Source organism: Schistocerca piceifrons, chromosome 3 (genome assembly GCF_021461385.2).
Source record: "Schistocerca piceifrons isolate TAMUIC-IGC-003096 chromosome 3, iqSchPice1.1, whole genome shotgun sequence".
Classification (NCBI taxonomy): Eukaryota; Metazoa; Arthropoda; class Insecta; order Orthoptera; family Acrididae; genus Schistocerca; species Schistocerca piceifrons.
Genome location: NC_060140.1, coordinates 347102203 through 347120191, shown reverse-complemented (window position 1 = coordinate 347120191; position 17989 = coordinate 347102203). Strand labels below are relative to the sequence as shown.

Here is a 17989-nt window from a genome sequence, read left to right as displayed (position 1 = left end):
ACTGATAGGCATAGTTAGCAAATGAAAGATTTTGATAGAAAACAAACAATGTATTTACCTTAATAGTGTTCAAAAGTCATAATATATATAGCAGTTCATGACATCCAGTCTTACAAATGTACTGTCTCTGATGGACACACGTCCAGATCATCCACTCTCAAAATTCCGCCATCTCTCTCCCCACATCCACCACTACTGGCGGCTCACCTCCAACTGCGCAACGCTACGCGCAGTTAACAGCCAACTGCCCAACACTACAATAGCCATCAACAATGCAAACCAGCCACAGACTGCACGCAGCACAGCCGGTGATTTTCATACAGAGAGCTACGTGGCGGTGGCGTTACCAATATAAGAACCTAAACAGCCTACTTACAGTGCCACAGAACTAAACAGAAAGTCGCATCAAATAAATCTACCTACTTACTCCTAAAAGGCCAATTGGCCAGAAACCCTACAGTCAGGTTGGATGGCACGCCAGTGATACGTCGTCGGGAAGCAAGACACTTAGGAGTAGTACTAGACGAAAAATGGAGCTTTGCCCGGCACATTGAAGTCACAACACATAGGTCACTAGAAGTACTAAATTACCTTGTCACTATAGGGCATAGGCGATTTCATCTCCCACCAAACCTCATCAAACTCGATCACAACACAATCCTTGTCTCCATCGTGGGCTACGGGTCCGGAGTCTGGGATCTCAAAGGCTCACAACGGTCGTTCCTACTATGGCCATGAGGAGAGTGCAGCGGAACATGCTACTGCGCTCAGTCGGGGCATATCGTACATCACCAGGGGGAGCATTGTTGATTCTCATGGGGCTGTGCCCCATAGATGTAAAAATCAGGGAGCAGGCCGCATGGTACAGGGTAAAAAAGGGGCAGATCGAAAAAACCGGGGACATTATGGGGTCAGAGTGGGGGATAAAATGTCAATTAAAAGAAGGGAGATAGAACTCTGGCAAGAAATCTGGGATGGGGATGAGACAGGGAGAAGAACATACCAACTTTTACCAAACGTCCAAGAAAGATTGAGAATGAAGCATTTTCAGCCTAGCAAGGGATTGCTGCACTTCCTCACTGGGCATGGCCCGTACCCGGCATATCTCTGCCGTTTCGGGAAAAGAGCGACACCCTTGTGTGACTGTGTTCCCGGGATAGGTACACCGGACCACGTGGTCTACGAGTGTCCCCTTTTCGACGACGTTGCCGCTGAGTTAAGGAATTCACTGCCAAATACAGATACCTTCCATCTGATTACGGACCCAATCACCTTCACTATCGTTGATAAATTGGCCAGCGAGGTATCCGCCAAAGTTCTGAGAAAATATCATAGGGAGATTGAGTAGTGAAAGAACCAAAACGTGACATCACGCACCATCCCATTCCGCCAGGATGCGCACTGGCCGACCGCCATGACGATCGGCATCCGTCGCATCCAGGACTATGGGGAGGGTGCGAACTTACCGACTACAGACAAAGCACACTGATTACGACCTAGTAGATAGAATTACTTTTAGGAAATAGATAGTAGGATATTTTTTAAAAGACCTTCAGCGGTTTCCGTTAAGGCCAACTCAGTGCCAGGGGCACGCCCACTGGGATTGGCTCGGTGGGCACGGCCAAGAGATATATCTTCTTACTGGCACACCTGTAACGCTGCAGGATGTAATTGTTAGTAGAGTAGGATAGAGAAGATAGCATGGTAGACTAACAGTAGATCAAATAGTAGGAATACCCATAGAACTAACTTCCCATCCTGTAGTTGATACTAACAATATGTAAATAGAGTTTCTACATCTACATCTACATGATTACTCTGCAATTCATATTTAAGTGCTTGGCAGAGGGTTCATCGAACCACAATCATACTATCTCTCTACCATTCCACTCCCGAACAGCGCGCGGGAAAAACGAACACCTAAACCTTTCTGTTCGAGCTCTGATTTCTCTTCTTTTATTTTTATGATCATTTTAATGATCATTGTTGTTGTTGTGGTCTTCAGTCCTGAGAGTGGTTTGATGCAGCTCTCCATGCTACTCTATCCTGTGCAAGCTTCTTCATCTCCCAGTACCTACTGCAACCTACATCCTTCTGAATCTGCTTAGTGTATTCATCTCTTGGTCTCCCTCTACGATTTTTACCCTCCACGCTGCCCTCCAATACTAAATTGCTGATCCCTTGATGCCTCAGAACATGTCCTACCAACCGATCCCTTCTTCTGGTCAAGTTGTGCCACAAACTTCTCTTCTCCCTAATCCTATTCAATAATTCCTCATTAGTTATGTGATCTACCCATCTAATCTTCAGCATTCTTCTGTAGCACCACATTTCGAAAGCTTCTATTCTCTTCTTGTCCAAACTATTTATCGTCCATGTTTCACTTCCATACGTGGCTACACTCCATACAAATACTTTCAGAAATGACTTCCTGACACATCTATACTCGATGTTAACAAATTTCTCTTTTTCAGAAACACTTTGCTTGCCATTGCCAGTCTACATTTTATATCCTCTCTACTTCGACCACTATCAGTTATTTTGCTCCCCAAATAGCAAAACTCCTTTACTACTTTAAGTGTCTCATTTCCTAATCTAATTCCGTCAGCATCACCCGACTTAATTAGACTACATTCCATTATCCGTGTTTTGCTTTTGTTGATGTTCATCTTATATCCTCCTTTCAAGACGCTATCCATTCCATTCAACTGCTCTTCCAAGTCCTTTCCTGTCTCTGACAAAATTGCAATGTCATCGGCGAACCTCAATGTTTTTATTTCTTATCCATGGATTTTAATACCTACTCCGAATTTTTCTTTTGTTTCCCTTACTGCTTGCTCAATATACAGATTGAATAACATCGGGGAACGGCTACAACCCTGTCTTACCCCCTTCCCAACAACTGCTTCCCTTTCATGTCCCCCGACTTTTATAATTGTCATCTGGTTTCTGTACAAATTTTAAATAACCTTTCGCTCCCTGTATTTTACCCCTGCCACCTTTAGAATTTGAAAGAGAGTATTCCAGTCAACATTGTCAAAAGCTTTCTCTAAGTCTACAAATGCTAGAAACGTAGGTTTGCCTTTCCTTAATCTTTCTTCTAAGATAAGTCGTAAGGTCAGTATTGCCTCACGTGTTCCAACATTTCTACGGAATCCAAACTGATATTCCCCGAGGTCGGCTTCTACTAGTTTTTCCATTCGTCTGTAAAGAATTCGTGTTAGTATTTTGCAGCTGTGGCTTATTAAACTGATTGTTCGGTAATTTTCACATCTGTCAACACCGGCTTTCTTTGGGATTGGAATTATTATATTCTTCTTGAAGTCTGAGGGTGTTTCGCCTGTTTCATACATCTTGCTCACCATATGGTAGAGTTTTGTCAGGACTGGCTCTCCCAAGGCCGTCAGTAGTTCCAATGGAATGTTGTCTACTCCGGGGGCCTTGTTTCGACTCAGGTCTTTCAGTGCTTTGTCAAACTCTTCACGCAGTATCGTATCTCCCGTTTCATCTTCATCTACCTCCTCTTCCATTTCCATAATATTTTCCTCAAGAACATCGCCCCTGAGTAGACCCTCCATAAACTCCTTCCACCTTTCTGCTTTCCCTTCTTTGCTTAGAACTGGGTTTCTATCTGAGCTCTTGATATTCATGCAAGTGGTGGTCTTTTCTTCAAAGATCTCTTTAATTTTCCTGTAGGCAGTATCTATCTTACCCCTAGTGAGATAAGCCTCTACATCCTTACATTTGTCCTCTAGCCATTCCTGCTTAGCCATTTTGCACTTCCTGTCGATCTCATTTTTGAGACGTTTGTATTCCTTTTTGCCTGCTTCATTTACTGCATTTTTATATTTTCTCCTTTCATCAATTAAATTCAATATTTCTTCTGTTACCCAAGGATTTCTACTAGCCCTCGTCTTTTTACGGACTTGATCCTCTGCTGCCTTCACTACTTCATCCCTCAAAGCTACCAATTCTTCTTCTACTGCATTTCTTTCCCCCATTCCTGTCAATTGTTCCCTTATGCTCTCCCTGAAACTCTGTACAACCTCTGGTTCTTTCAGTTTATCCGGGTCCCATCTCCTTAAGTTCCCACCTTTTTGCAATTTCTTCAGTTTTAATCTACATGTCATAACCAACAGATTGTGGTCAGAGTCCACATCTGCCCCTGGAAATTTCTTACAATTTAAAACCTGGTTCCTAAATCTCTGTCTTACCATTATATAATCTATCTGATACCTTTTAGTATCTCCAGGGTTATTCCATGTATACAGCCTTCTTTCATGATTCTTAAACCAAGTGTTAGCTATGATTAAGCTGTCCTCTGTGCAAAATTCTACCAGGCGGCTTCCTCTTTCATTTCTTAGCCCAAATCCATATTCACCTACTACGTTTCCTTCTCTCCCTTTTCCAACTACCGAATTCCAGTCACCCATGACTATTAAATTTTCGTCAGCCTTCACTATCTGAATAATTTCTTTTATTTCATCGTACATTTCTTCAATTTCTTCGTCATCTGCAGAGCTAGTTGGCATATAAACTTGTACTACTGTAGTAGGTGTGGGCTTCGTATCTATCTTGGCCACAATAATGCGTTCACTATGCTGTTTGTAGTAGCTTACCCGCATTCCTATTTTCCTATTCATTATTAAACCTACTCCTGCATTACCCCTAATTGATTTTGTGTTTATAACCCTGTAGTCACCTGACCAGAAGTCTTGTTCCTCCTGACACCGAACTTCACTAATTCCCACTATATCTAACTTTAACCTATCCATTTCCCTTTTTAAATTTTCTAATCTACCTGCCCGATTAAGTGATCTGACATTCCACGCTCCGCTCCGTAGAACGCCAGTTTTCTTTCTCCTGATAACGACATCCTCTTGAGTAGTCCCCGCTCGGAGATCCGAATGGGGGACTATTTTACCTCCGGAATATTTTACCCAAGAGGACGCCATCATCATTTAATCATACAGTAAAGCTGCATGCCCTCGGGAAAAATTACGGCCGTAGTTTCCCCTTGCTTTCAACCGTTCGCAGTACCAGCACAGCAAGGCCGTTTTCGTTATTGTTACAAGGCCAGATCAGTCAATCATCCAGACTATTGCCCTTGCAACTACTGAAAAGGCTGCTGCCCCTCTTCAGGAACCACACGTTTGTCTGGCCTCTCAACAGATACCCCTCCGTTGTGGTTGCACCTACGGTACGGCTATCTGTATCGCTGAGGCACGCAAGCCTCCCCACCAACGGCAAGGTCCATGGTTCATGGGGGGAGGCTATGTAGGTTGGGCTCAACAAAATATTTTCACATTCGGAAGAGAAAGTTGGTGACTGAAATTTCGTAAATAGATCTCGCCGCGACGAAAAACGTCTTTGCTTTAATGACTTCCATCCCAACTCGCGTATCATATCTGCCACACTCTCTCCCCTATTACGTGATAATACAAAACGAGCTGCCCGTTTTTGTACCCTTTAGATGTCCTCCGTCAATCCCACCTGGAAAGGATCGCACACAGCGCAGCAATATTCTAACAGAGGACGAACGAGTGTAGTGTAAGCTGTCTCTTTAGTGACTAAGTGTCCTGCCAATGAAACGCAACCTTTGGCTCGCCTTTCCCACAATGTCATCTATGTAGTCTTTCCAACTGAAGCTGTTCGTAATTTTAATACCCAGGTACTTAGTTGAATTGACAGCCTTGAGAATTGTACTATTTATCGAGTAATCGAATTCCAACGGATTTCTTTTGGAACTCATGTGGATCACCTCACACTTTTCGTTATTTAGCGTCAACTGCCACCTGCCACACCATACAGCAATCTTTTCTAAATCGCTTTGCAACTGATGCTGGTCTTCGGATGGCCTTACTAGACGGTAAATTACAGCATCATCTGCGAACAACCTAAGAGAACTGCTCAGATTGTCACCCAGGTCATTTATATAGATCAGGAACAGCAGAGGTCCCAGGACGCTTCCCTGGGGAACACCTGATATCACTTCAGTTTTACTCGATGATTTGCCGTCTATTACTACGAACTGCGACCTTCCTGACAGGAAATCACGAATCCAGTCGCACAACTGAGACAATACCCCGTAGGCCCGCAGCTTGATTAGAAGTCGCTTGTGAGGAAGGGTGTCAAAAGCTTTCCGGAAATCTAGAAATACGGAATCAACTTGAGATCCCCTGTCGATAGCGGCCATTAATTCGCGCGAATAAAGAGCGTTGCACAAAAACGATGTTTTCTGAAACCATGCTGATTACGTATCAATAGATCGTTCCCTTCGAGGTGATTCATAATGTTTGAATACAGTATATGCTCCAAAACCCTATTGCAAACCGACGTCAATGATATAGGTCTGTAGTTCGATGGATTACTCCAACTTCCCTTCTTAAACTCTGCTGCGACCTGCGCAATTTTCAAATCTGTAAGTACAGATCTATGGGTGAGCGAGCGGTTGTATATGATTGCTAAGTAGGGAGCTATTGTATCAGCGTAATCTGAAAGGAACCTAATCGGTATACAATCTGGACATGAAGACTTGCCCGTATCAAGCGATTTGAGTTGCTTCGCAACCCCTAAGGTATCTACTTCTAAGAAACTCATGCTAGCAGCTGTTCGTGTTTCAAATTCTGGAATATTCCATTCGTCTTCCCTGGTGAAGGAATTTCGGAAAACTGCGTTCAATAACTCCGCTTTAGCGGCACAGTCGTCGGTAACAGTACCATCGGCACTGCGCAGCGAAGGTATTGACTGCGTCTTGCCGCTTGTGTACTTTACATACGACCAGAATTTCTTCGGATTTTGGTAAATGCTGCTAGGAATTGTAACTTTGTGTGTAACTTCGACCCGCTAATGTCTTTAGGTGGTGGGTTATATTGTATAATATTGGTTTTGATGAATAAAGATAATTTAGAAGAAAAAAAAAGTCATAGAACATAAGTTATTGTTAACTATGGAATTATTATCATCAGTGACGACATCCTGTTCTCAGTAGACTCAGATGTTGCACAGTGATTGGTAGAAAAAGAGAAGTATCGTATGACGTGTGGGTGTTGCTTTTACAGGGCGAGATTGAAGCAGCGTGTAGACGATGGCGGTGGACGCAGAGGCAGCGCAGCAGCAGTGGGGGGAGGAGGCGGAGGGGCGGCTGCAGCCCGAGCAGGAGCGGCTGCTGGAGTCTGCGGAGGAGGCGCGGCCCGTGGTCACGGCCAGGGCGGCAGACGCGGCTGGGGGCCACGCGCAGGCGGCCCGCGGGCAGCAGCAGCAGCAGCCGCCAGCACCACAGGCGCCCGACGGCGGGTGGAGCTGGCTCGTCGCCGCCGCCGTCGCCTTCATCTGCGTGAGTACCCACCCCTATACACTACTCTCCTCGTACCCTCACTGCCTAGAGTTTCACACTCTCTCTCATACACGCCCATTTAAATTCAGGCTACAGAAGTCCTAATATCGTGGTGGACTTCCTTTTGCCGGACGTAGTGCAGCAACTCGATGTACCATGCACTCAGCAAGTCGTTGAAAGCCCCTGCAGAAATATTGAACCCTGCTGCCTCTATAGCCAACCATAATTGCGAAACTTCTGCCAGTGCAGGATTTTCTGCACAAACTAACCTCTCCATTATGTCCCATAAAATTTTCGGTGGGATTCGTGTCGGGCGCTCTGGGTGGCCAAATTATTCGCTCTAATTGGCCAGAATCTTCTTTAAACCAGTCGCGAGCAATTGTGGCCGGGTGACAAGGCGCATTGTCATCGATAAAAACTCTGTCTTCGTTTGGCTGCAAATGATCTCCAAGTATCCAAACAACCATTTTCACTCATGATCCGTTCAGTTGGATCAGATGACCCATTCCAAGTAAACAAAACTCACACCATTATGGAGCCACCAAAGCTTGCACAGTGCCTTGTTGATAACTTGTGTCAGTGACTTCATGGGGTATGCGCCACACTCGAACTCCATCTTCCCAACTGAAAACGAGGCTCATCTGACGAGGCCACAGTTTTCCAGAGGTCTAGGGTCCAACAGATATGGTCACAAGCCCAGGAGAGACGCTGCAGGCGATGCTGTGCTACCAGCAAAGGCACTCGCGCTACTTGTCTGCTGCCGTAGCACGTTAACGCAAAATTTCGCCGCACGTTCCTCGTACGTTCCACATTGATTGCTGCGGGTATGCCACGCAGTGTTGCTTGTCCGTTAGCTGTAACAACTTTACTCAAACGCCACTGCTCTCGGTCGATAAGTGAAGGTCATCGCCAGCCGAAAAATCCGTCGTGAAAGGTAATGTATGAAATTTGATATTCTCGGCACATTCTGGAAACTGTGGATCTCGGAATATTGAATTCCCAAGCGATTTCCGAAATGGAATGTTCCGTGCGCCTACCTCCAAGTACCATTCCGCGTTCAGAGTCTGTTAGTTCCCGTCGTGCCGCCATAATCACGTCTGAAACCTTTTCACATGAATCACCTGAATACAAATGACAGCTGCACCAATGCACTGCCCTTTTATACCTTGCGTAAGCGATACTACCGCTATCTGTATAGCTGCATATCGCTAACGCATGGCTTTTGTCACCTCAATCTACACCGCATGACAGTTGCTAAGTAACAACTGCCAATTGATGCGGAACAATCGACAACTGCTCCGGAACACCCGACCAGTAATAAGAAAAGGGAAAGTAGAGGGCGAGCGATGATAACTGCTGCGAAACCTGTGCAGTACACTCTGTATGCGTTCGACAGTTCATATAGCACGGTGCTTGCTGAATGTTGTTGTGGAACCGATTAGTGCGACTTTCCATGCGGTACGGTAACATGCCTGCAAGACGTCTTTGAGCGCCTATGATCGTGGGCGAGCAGTTGGACGAATCGAAGACGTGGCCACAGTAATGAGTGTGTCCGGAAGTGTCATAACGCGATTGAAAAGGGCCGGTGAAGGAGAAAATGCTGTCCGAAAACATGCCGGTTGACGTAGACGGATCACCACACCGCAATAGGATCGATAGTTAGCCCTAGTGGCGGAAAGGAACAACATCTCACTCCTAGGAAGATCTCTGCAGACCTCGTAACCGCTAACGGTACACGTGGCAAGTGATTATGACCACTAGTTAGTGAGGAGAGAGAGGGGAACAAGTTTCACACAACGGAATGTTCATTAACATCATCAGTATGGCCTAGGCGTTATGGTGTGAGCAAGCTGCAGATCTCTGCGCGAGGTACCTTTAAGCAAAGAGGTATTGCACGGAGATTACTCTCGATCATGTCCGTCTTTTCACATGTGTGGTAGGTCTCGACGTTCTGTTTATGGACGAGAATACACGCCCACACAGGACCGCTGACGTGTCGGACACACTGCAAAGTCAAGATACTGAACGTACTAACCGGGCCTAAACCCTATAGAGCAAGCCTATAATGTTCTTTGCAGACGTGTTTCACAACGAACACCCCCTCCCCGACAGTGAAAGAACTGAAAACCACCTTGAGAGAGGAGTGGGACAATATCCCGAGAGACTACTCAACAGTTTGCCAGCCAGCAAGAATAACAGGCACAAAATGTGTATTACTCCTCGAGGAGGGCATATTCCTTACTGAGAGTCTGATATCAACCTTTATGTTGGGATATGAAGTTGGTATATGTTCTTTCGGACATATCCGAAACAACAGATAGTTCTTTCAAACATGTCCGAAAGAACAGATACCATCGGTGACCATGCAGCTCTCTTAGAATGAAATGATAATTAAATGAAGACCCTAAGCTGCGGCGAGACGTTGATATATATCACCGGGGACAGTTGAAAATGTGTGCCCCGATGCATAAGGGACTCGAACCCGGCATCTCCTGCTTACATGGCAGACGCTCTATCCATCTGAGCCACCGAGGGCACGGAGGATAGTGCGACTGCAGGGATTTATCCCTTGCACCCTCCCCGTGAGACCCACAGTCCCAACTTAACAGGTAATAGGTAACAAGTTAAAACTAAATGCAGATAAAACAAATTTAACTAATTTTTCTCTTATTTCTTTATTGTCTGTTCTCATATAGGTAAGAAAATCACTTCAATTTACTTTCAACTACCCTAGCTTCAACTACTTTTGAAAATAATTAAATTTAATGTCTTTTATTATTAATTTTGGATCTCTAATTCTAACTACCTTTGCAAAAACTATGTATTAAATTTATTTTCTTACATTCACCTTTTAAAAAATAGTGAATTTGAACTGAAAAATATATATTATAGTAGAAGTATACTGTATGTTCTGGCTAACTTTTTGGTGAACTAGTGAACGAACTCGTGAGTGAGCTAGTGAGCCAAAGTGAGCCAATACATACAGAATACTTCTACTTAGGTAACAATATGAACAGCCCTCTTAGATTGTTTACAGATGATGCTGTAGTTTATCATCTTTTATAGTCGTCAAATAATCAAAACGAAATGAAAATAATTTAGACAAAATATGTGTATGGTGCGAAAAACGGCAATTGACTCTAAATAACGAAAAATGTGAAGTCATGCACATGAGTGATCAAAGGAGTCTGGTAAATTTCGCTTACACGATAAATCACACAGATGTAAAGGTTGTAAATTTAACTAAAGACTTAGGAATTGCAGTTACGAATAATTTAATTTGGAACTATCTCATAGATAATGTTGTGGGGAAAGTAAACTAAAGATTGCTATTTATTAGTAGAACACTGAGGACGTAAGAGGCCTATTAAAAAGACTGCTTACACTACGATTTTCCGCCCGCTTCTAGAGTAACGCTCAGCGGTGTGGGATCCGCATCAGATAGGATTGACGGAGGAAATCGCAAAAGTTCAAAGAAGAGCAGCTCGTTTTGTATTATGATGAAGTAAGAGAAAATGTCCCACGGGTATGATACACGAATTGGGGTGGCAATTATTAAAACAAAGGAGTTTCTCATTTCAATCACCAACTTTTGTTAACGCCCACCTACAAAGGGATAAATTATCATCGTAATAAAACAAGAGAAATCAGAACTCGTAGGGGCAGATTCAAGTGTTCTGTGCTCTGTTCGAGAGTGGAACGACAGAGAAATAGGTTTAAGGTGGTTCGATGAACGCTCTGTCAGGCACTTAACTGTAAATTGCAGAGTAATCATGTAAGTATACGAGGGTATAGAGATCTCTTCTGAACAGCACGTTGCAAAGCATCCCAGATATACTCAATAATGGTCTTGTCTGGGGAGTTTGGTGGCCAGTCAAAGTGTTTAAACTCAGAAGAGTGTTCCTGGAGCCAATCTGTAACAATTCTGGACGTGTGGAGTATCGCATTGTCCTGCTGGAATTGCCAAGTCCCTCGTAATGCACAAAGAACACGAATGAATGCAGGTGATCAGACAGGATGCTTACGTACGTGTCACCTGTCAGACTCGTGTCTCGACGTATGAGGGGCCCCGTTCAACGCCAACTACACAGATTCTCCACCAGCTTGAACAGTCCCCTGCTGACATGCAGGGTCCATGGATTCATGAGGTTGTCTCCACACCCGTACAGGTCCATCCACTCGACACAATTTCAAACGAGATTCGTCTGACCAGGAAACATGTTCGCAGTCATCAACAGTCCAATGTCTGTCTTGATTGGCCCAGGTGAGGCGTAACGCTTTGTGTCGTGCAGTTATCAACGGTACACGAGTGGGTCTTCGGCTCCGGAAGCCCATATCGATAATGTTTCGTTGAATGGTTCGTACGATTACACTTGTTGAGGACCCAGCATTGAAATCTGCAGCAATTTGCGTAAGGGTAGCATTCCTCTCATGTTAGGCGATTCTCTTCGTCGTCGTTGGTCCCGTTCTTGCAGGATCTTTTACCGGCCGCAGAGATGTCGGAGATTTGATGTTTTGCCGGATTCCTGATATTCACGGTACACTCGTGAAATGGTCGTACGAGAAAATCCCCACTTGATCGGAATTTCGTAGATGCTGTGTCCCATCACTCGTGCGCCGACTATAACACCAAGTTCAAACTGACTTAAATCTTGATACCCTGCAGTTGTAGCATCAGTAACCGATCTAACAACTGCGCCAGACACTTCCTGTCTCATATAGGCGTTGCCGCCCGAAGCGTCGTATTCTGCCTTTTTACATATCTCTGTATTTGAATACGCGTGTCTATACCAGTTTCTTTGGCACTTCAGTGTAGATGTAGATGAATAGTAGAAGACAGTGACTGCATCCTATAACCTTTTTAATCCGACATTTATTCCTTTGTCTTCCATACCCACTGTTTCCTATTAGTTCTTAAACACATATATCTTCTTTCCCTGTGGGGTATACCTGTTATTCTGAGGCGTTCGGTCGTCTTGCACCACTTTACTTTGTTGAACAGTTTTGAGAATTCTACAAGTTCTATGGAAATATCTGCATTTTCTTAAGCGTCGAGTCCATTATCAAGAGTAGCGTCCAAAGCCGCTTTTGTAGTCTCTCTACTTTTATTTAAAGCTAAAGGTATTCTCAAATTTCTTCGATATTCTTGAAAATTGTCAGGACCGTGTTCCCTGAGCTGCATGTACACCTTCCTGGTTTGATGAACACTGAAGCACCCTATTGCACCTTAACGGAAATGTGTGGGACTATTTGGAGTAATTTTCTGTTCCATGTGCTTATATAAGATAGAAGTTGCAACTGCCAGTTTAGAAGATCTTAATCACTGCGACTGGTTGGTGTTTACAGACAGCTACCATGGGCCCTGCGCTGACGTCGCCGTTCGTGTTCGCCGACTACCTGGAGGAGATCGGCCAAGGCTCGCAGGGCATGACGACCCTGCTCAGCGTCTGGATGGCGACCTCTTCTCTTTCAGGTAAGCCACACGCCTGTCCCTCTTCCATCGCTAAAGTTGAGACCACGCGTAGCTGCACAAAAATTAAGCGTCTCACAAGATTATAGACACCAGAATCAGCTGACATTTCTTTAATTACTCCGACATCGTTATCGTCATCAGTGATAATTACGTTCAGAACCATATAGAAATGTGTGTCATCCACATAAAAGGTACAGTAAAGAGCTTAAGGGGTTGACAGCCCGTTAACAACGAGCGGCTGTTCTGATTGGATTAGAAAGAAAAGAAAAATGATTTGTCTTTTCATGTTAAGCTATTTACGTAAATTACGCTAAATATTAATCTCGATGACCGAAGGGAGATTCAAGCCTCGTTCCTGCCAAAGTCCAGAGCCTTATCAGTGCCAGCCGAAGTGGCCGAGCGGTTCTACGCGCTTCAGTCTGGAGCCGCGCGACCGCTACGGTCGCAGGTTCGAATCCTGCCTCGGGCTTGGATGTGTGTGATGTCCTTAGGTTAGTTAGGTTTAAACAGTTCTAAGTTCTAGGGGATTGATGACCTCAGATGTTAAGTCCCATAGTGCTCAGAGCCATTTTTTGATTTGAGCCTTATCAGCGCCAATCCTCTCACGGTGCAAAGATACAAAGAAGGTCTTAGATTATGGCTCGTTTGTTCTTGACAGACAAAAATTGAAGAAACGGAGAAACAAAGTCGAAAACACGCAGTAACAAGTTACACAAACAGTTAGTCCCAAAATTGTAGTACAGATGAATCAACTCCAGTTGGACGAATCCACTCCAGTTTGTACATCAAATCCAAACCACAAACGATCTTACCCAAAGTACTCGTAGACAGTCACCAATGGCAAACTACAGTCGTACATCGCTCTCTCACTGAAATCACTTAGTCGAGTGTAGCTCAGTCTTTCCTTCCTCTTAACTGGTTAAAATTGGCAAGGTAGTTTGTTTTTTGTCAAACGCTCATTTAGACATAAATTTTATAGAATTTCCTTGTTAGAAGTAAAATATATTCTCGGATACTACACAAACTCGTGGTATGATTTTCAGATGTTTTTCTGCTTTTCTGTTTATGTTAAATCATAATCATTATACTGTATTTACGCCACTCAGTTTATCACTTGCTTATTATACGCAGTTTAATCCTTGTCTTCGTCAAATAAACATTGCGTTCGTTATCTACAAGATGTGTCTAAAATGATCGGTGAATTTCAACTAGTAAGAGATAAAATTGGAAGTACGAAGAAAATACACTTCCTGATCAAAATTGTTCGTATACCCTTATGGAATACGACAGGCGGACAAGCCAGAGAAACTGTCCATAGTTAGTGGTCTAGTGGCTAGCGTTGCCGCCTCTGGATCAGGGGGTCGTGTTTTCGATTCCCGGCCGATTTGAGGATTTTGCTCTGCCCGGGGACTGGGTGCTTGTGCTGTCCTCATCATTTTATCATCATCATTCGTGACAGCGGCTAGATTGGACTGCGTAAAAATTGGACTATGTAAGAACTGGGACTTCGTACTGGCGCTGATGACCGCGCAGTTGAGCGCCCTACGAACCAAACATCATCTCCGCCAGTGTAAAAGAAGGGATGGGGTATTTTTCTGTCTGTAGAAAAGCAGTAACAGGGAATGCGTCGGTCAGGAGAGCTTAGAGGTTTCAGGCGCGGAGTAGTCATTGGATATCATCTGAGTAACAAATCTATCAAGGACATTTCAAAGTTTCTAAAGCTGCACAAGTCGACAGTTGATGATGTCACTGTGAAGTAGAAACGAGAAGAAACAGCCACAGCTACACCAAGAGCATTCAGACTTCATGTTCTGACGGTCAGGGAGCACTGAGCATCGCGGAGGGTGGTAGTAACGAATCGCATGAAATCAGCGGAAGAAAGTACTCGGTAATTCTAAAGCGCTACCAATAGGGTACAATGGTCGAGCAGCTCCTCCTAAGCCAAACATTTATATAGTCAGCGCTAAGCGAAGCTTGAGGTGGTGTATGTACCACTGGAGACAACGATCTGGAGTGATGAATGGCGCTGTACCCTGTGGCAAACCGATGGAAGGGTTTGGGTTTGGTGAATACCTGGAGAACGTTACCTACCGTCATTTGTAATGCTAACAGTGAAATACGGGGCGGGTGGTGTTATGGTATCAGGGTGTCTTGCGTTATTAGGGTATGGCCCCTTTATTGCGATTAATAAAACGCTGATTGCAGACGGATATGAACATATTTTACAGTGTTGCGTTCTGCGTACATTAGAGGCACAGTTCGGAGACGATTACTGTATCACCATGACAATGCGAGCAGTCATAAACCAGCGTTTGTGACGCAATGCACTGTGAACAATAAAAAAAAACTGAACTCCTCCCGAACAGGCCATGAAGGCTAAACGGTACCGACCGGCCGCCGTGTCATTCTCAGCCCAAAGACGTCACTGGATGCTGATATGGAGGGGCATGTGGTCAGCACACCGCTCTCCCCACCATATGTCAGTTTCCGAGACATGATTTGTGAACAATAACATTCCAGAAATGGACTGGCCTGCTCAGAGTCCCAACCTGACCCCAACGGAACACGTCTACGAGGAACTATATCGTCGACTTTCTAGAGCCCAGTGTCCAACATTACCCTCTCTGGTTTCAGCTTTTGCGAAAGAATTGTCTGTAAATCCTCCATACTCATTCATACATCTCACTGAAAATGCAGAGTTCAAATCGTTACGTAGGCCAAAGGCGGACACACCTTATATTGTCCACAAGTAGATGACCGGGTACCTCCGACGCAGATAATTGTACTCCGCAGTCGTGGAGATTTGCTACCTTATTCTAGATCGAAGTGCTAGCTCGAGGTCACAACCCTTGTGAAAGTGACTCACAGAAAGTACTGTGTGAATTTCGGATGCATGAGCAAATGATACTCCCAGAAGTTTCTTCCTGAGTTGCCTTCTGCTCATCAGTCAATTTGTGCAGCGTTAGTAGAGGACATATCTAGAACTCGCTCAAATCTCTATGTTTGAGGTCTTGCTAATTCCAGTTTCCTCCGTCGTCAATCTCAGTAACGATCCCCTAATTTGTTTCAGCATTTTATTGTACTTACTTGATGTTACCTATTGCTGTGCTGGACGATAGTCGATCCGAATGCGGCGCGTCATTAGCTGTTTCCTTTCCATCCTATAACATTGGGACAAGTTGTGAAAATATTTCTTTTTTTCCTCAAGGCTTTTGTTCTTGCGCGTTGATTTATCAGACATTGCATAACGACACAAACCTCCAAACTAATGATCTCTGTGCCGCCCGCGGTGGCCGAGCGGTTCTAGGCGCTACAGTCTGGAACCGCGCGACCGCTACGGTCGCAGGTTCGAATCCTGCCTCGGGCATTGATGTGTGTGATGTCCTTAGGTTAGTTAGGTTTAAATCGTTCTAAGTTCTAGGCGGCTGATGACCTCAGAAGTTAAATCCCATAGTGCTCGGAGCCATGTAATGATCTGTGCCTAAACTGAATGTCGAACTGCAGCCCACTGAGTGCGCCGACCAATGATCCACGTAATTTGTGGCTCCAGTGCTATAGTTAGGTAAGAAGATGTGCCATTATATCCCAAAAGAACACATTCGTTCTTTCTCACTCTGGATCCACATGACTGAATTACATCAGGTGTTCCAGATATCTGGACATCAAAAAATCTTTAAAAGTGGCACAACAGATTGTAACAACTCTGGTGTGTTATTTCAAAACTTGAGTTTGATCTGAACATTGGCAGGACGGTAAGCATATTCATTCTGCTTTATTTTTGCTTTTCAGTTACTCGTTCAATCAGTTGTCATGCAAAATAACAGTCTGGGATGTAATATGAATCATATACACTACTGGCCATTAAAATTGCTACACCACGAAGATGACGTGCTACAGACACGAAATTTAACCGACAGGAAGAAGATGCTGTGATATGCAAATGATTAGCTTTTCAGAGCATTCACACATGGTTGGCGCCGGTGCTCACAATAGGAAAGTTTCCAACCGATTTCTCATACACAAACAGCAGTTGACCGGCGTTGCCTGATGAAACGTTGTTGTGATGTCTCGTGTAAGGAGGAGAAATGCGTACGATCACGTTTCCGATAATGGTCGGATAGTAGCCTATCGCGATTTCGGTTTATTGTATCGCGACATTGCTGGTCGCGTTCGTCGAGATCCAACGACTACTAGCAGAATATGGAATCGGTGGGTTCAGGAGAGCAATGCGGAACACCGTGCTGGATCCCAATGGACTCGTATCAGTAGCAGTCGAGATGTCAGGCATCTTATCAGCGTGGCTGTAACGAATCGTGCAGCCACGTCTCACTGGCGTATCACCCAGCGTGATGGTAGAGGGTGCCATTTGTTACACGTCTCGGTCACCTCTTGTTCGCATTGACGACACTTTGAACAGTGGATGTTACATTTCAGATGTGTTACGAGCCATGGCTCTACCCTTCATTCGATCCCTGTGAAACCCTAGAATTCAGCAGGATAATGCACGACCGCATGTTGCAAGTCCCGTACGGGCCTTTCTGGATACAGAAAATGTTCGACTGCTGCCCTGGCCAGCACATTCTCCAGATCTCTCACCAATTGAAAACGTCTGGTCAATGTTGGCCGAGCAACTGGCCCGTCACAATACGCCCGTCACTACTCTTGATGAACTGTGGTATCGTGTTGAAGCTGCATGGGCAGCTGTAACTGTTCACGCCATCCAAGCCCTGTTTGACTCAATGCCCAGGCGTATCAAGGCCGTTATTACGGCCAGAGGTGGTTGCTCTGGGTACTGATGTGTCAGGAGCTATACACCCAAATTACGTGAAAATGTAATCACATGTCAGTTCTTGTATAATATATTTGTCCTATGAATACACGTTTATCATCTGCATTTATTCTTGGTGTAGCAATTTTAATTGCCAGTAGTGTAATTTTGCGATTGACATTCCAGTGAGTCGAGTGGTGGGAGCCATTTGCAGGTCAACGGTACGTTGTCTTTTTTGCAGGTAGAGGGGTTGGACAAAAGATATAGAAACATTAAAAACACAAAACATTACCAGTTAAGGGGGGTAGGACGTCAAACGGGCCGACTTGGAGCAGGAGAGGCACCACAGGACATTTAATTTCCACTGTCTATACTTTTACAAGCAAATTGATAAAACTTTGTCAGCATGACC

At 44.5% G+C, this 17989-nt stretch overlaps 1 protein-coding gene across 2 annotated transcripts in view; it reads left to right on the top strand.

The window, feature by feature from the left end:
• Positions 1-17989, top strand: part of LOC124789318 (monocarboxylate transporter 7-like) — a 146333-nt gene that overhangs the window by 86409 nt on the left and 41935 nt on the right. For both annotated transcript variants that reach the window (XM_047256634.1, XM_047256633.1), the window contains exons 2-3: positions 7062-7336; positions 12683-12809. In XM_047256634.1, the coding sequence (XP_047112590.1) occupies positions 7088-7336; positions 12683-12809 (376 nt within the window). In that variant the 5' untranslated portion in view covers positions 7062-7087. The remainder of the gene's footprint in view (positions 1-7061; positions 7337-12682; positions 12810-17989) is intronic.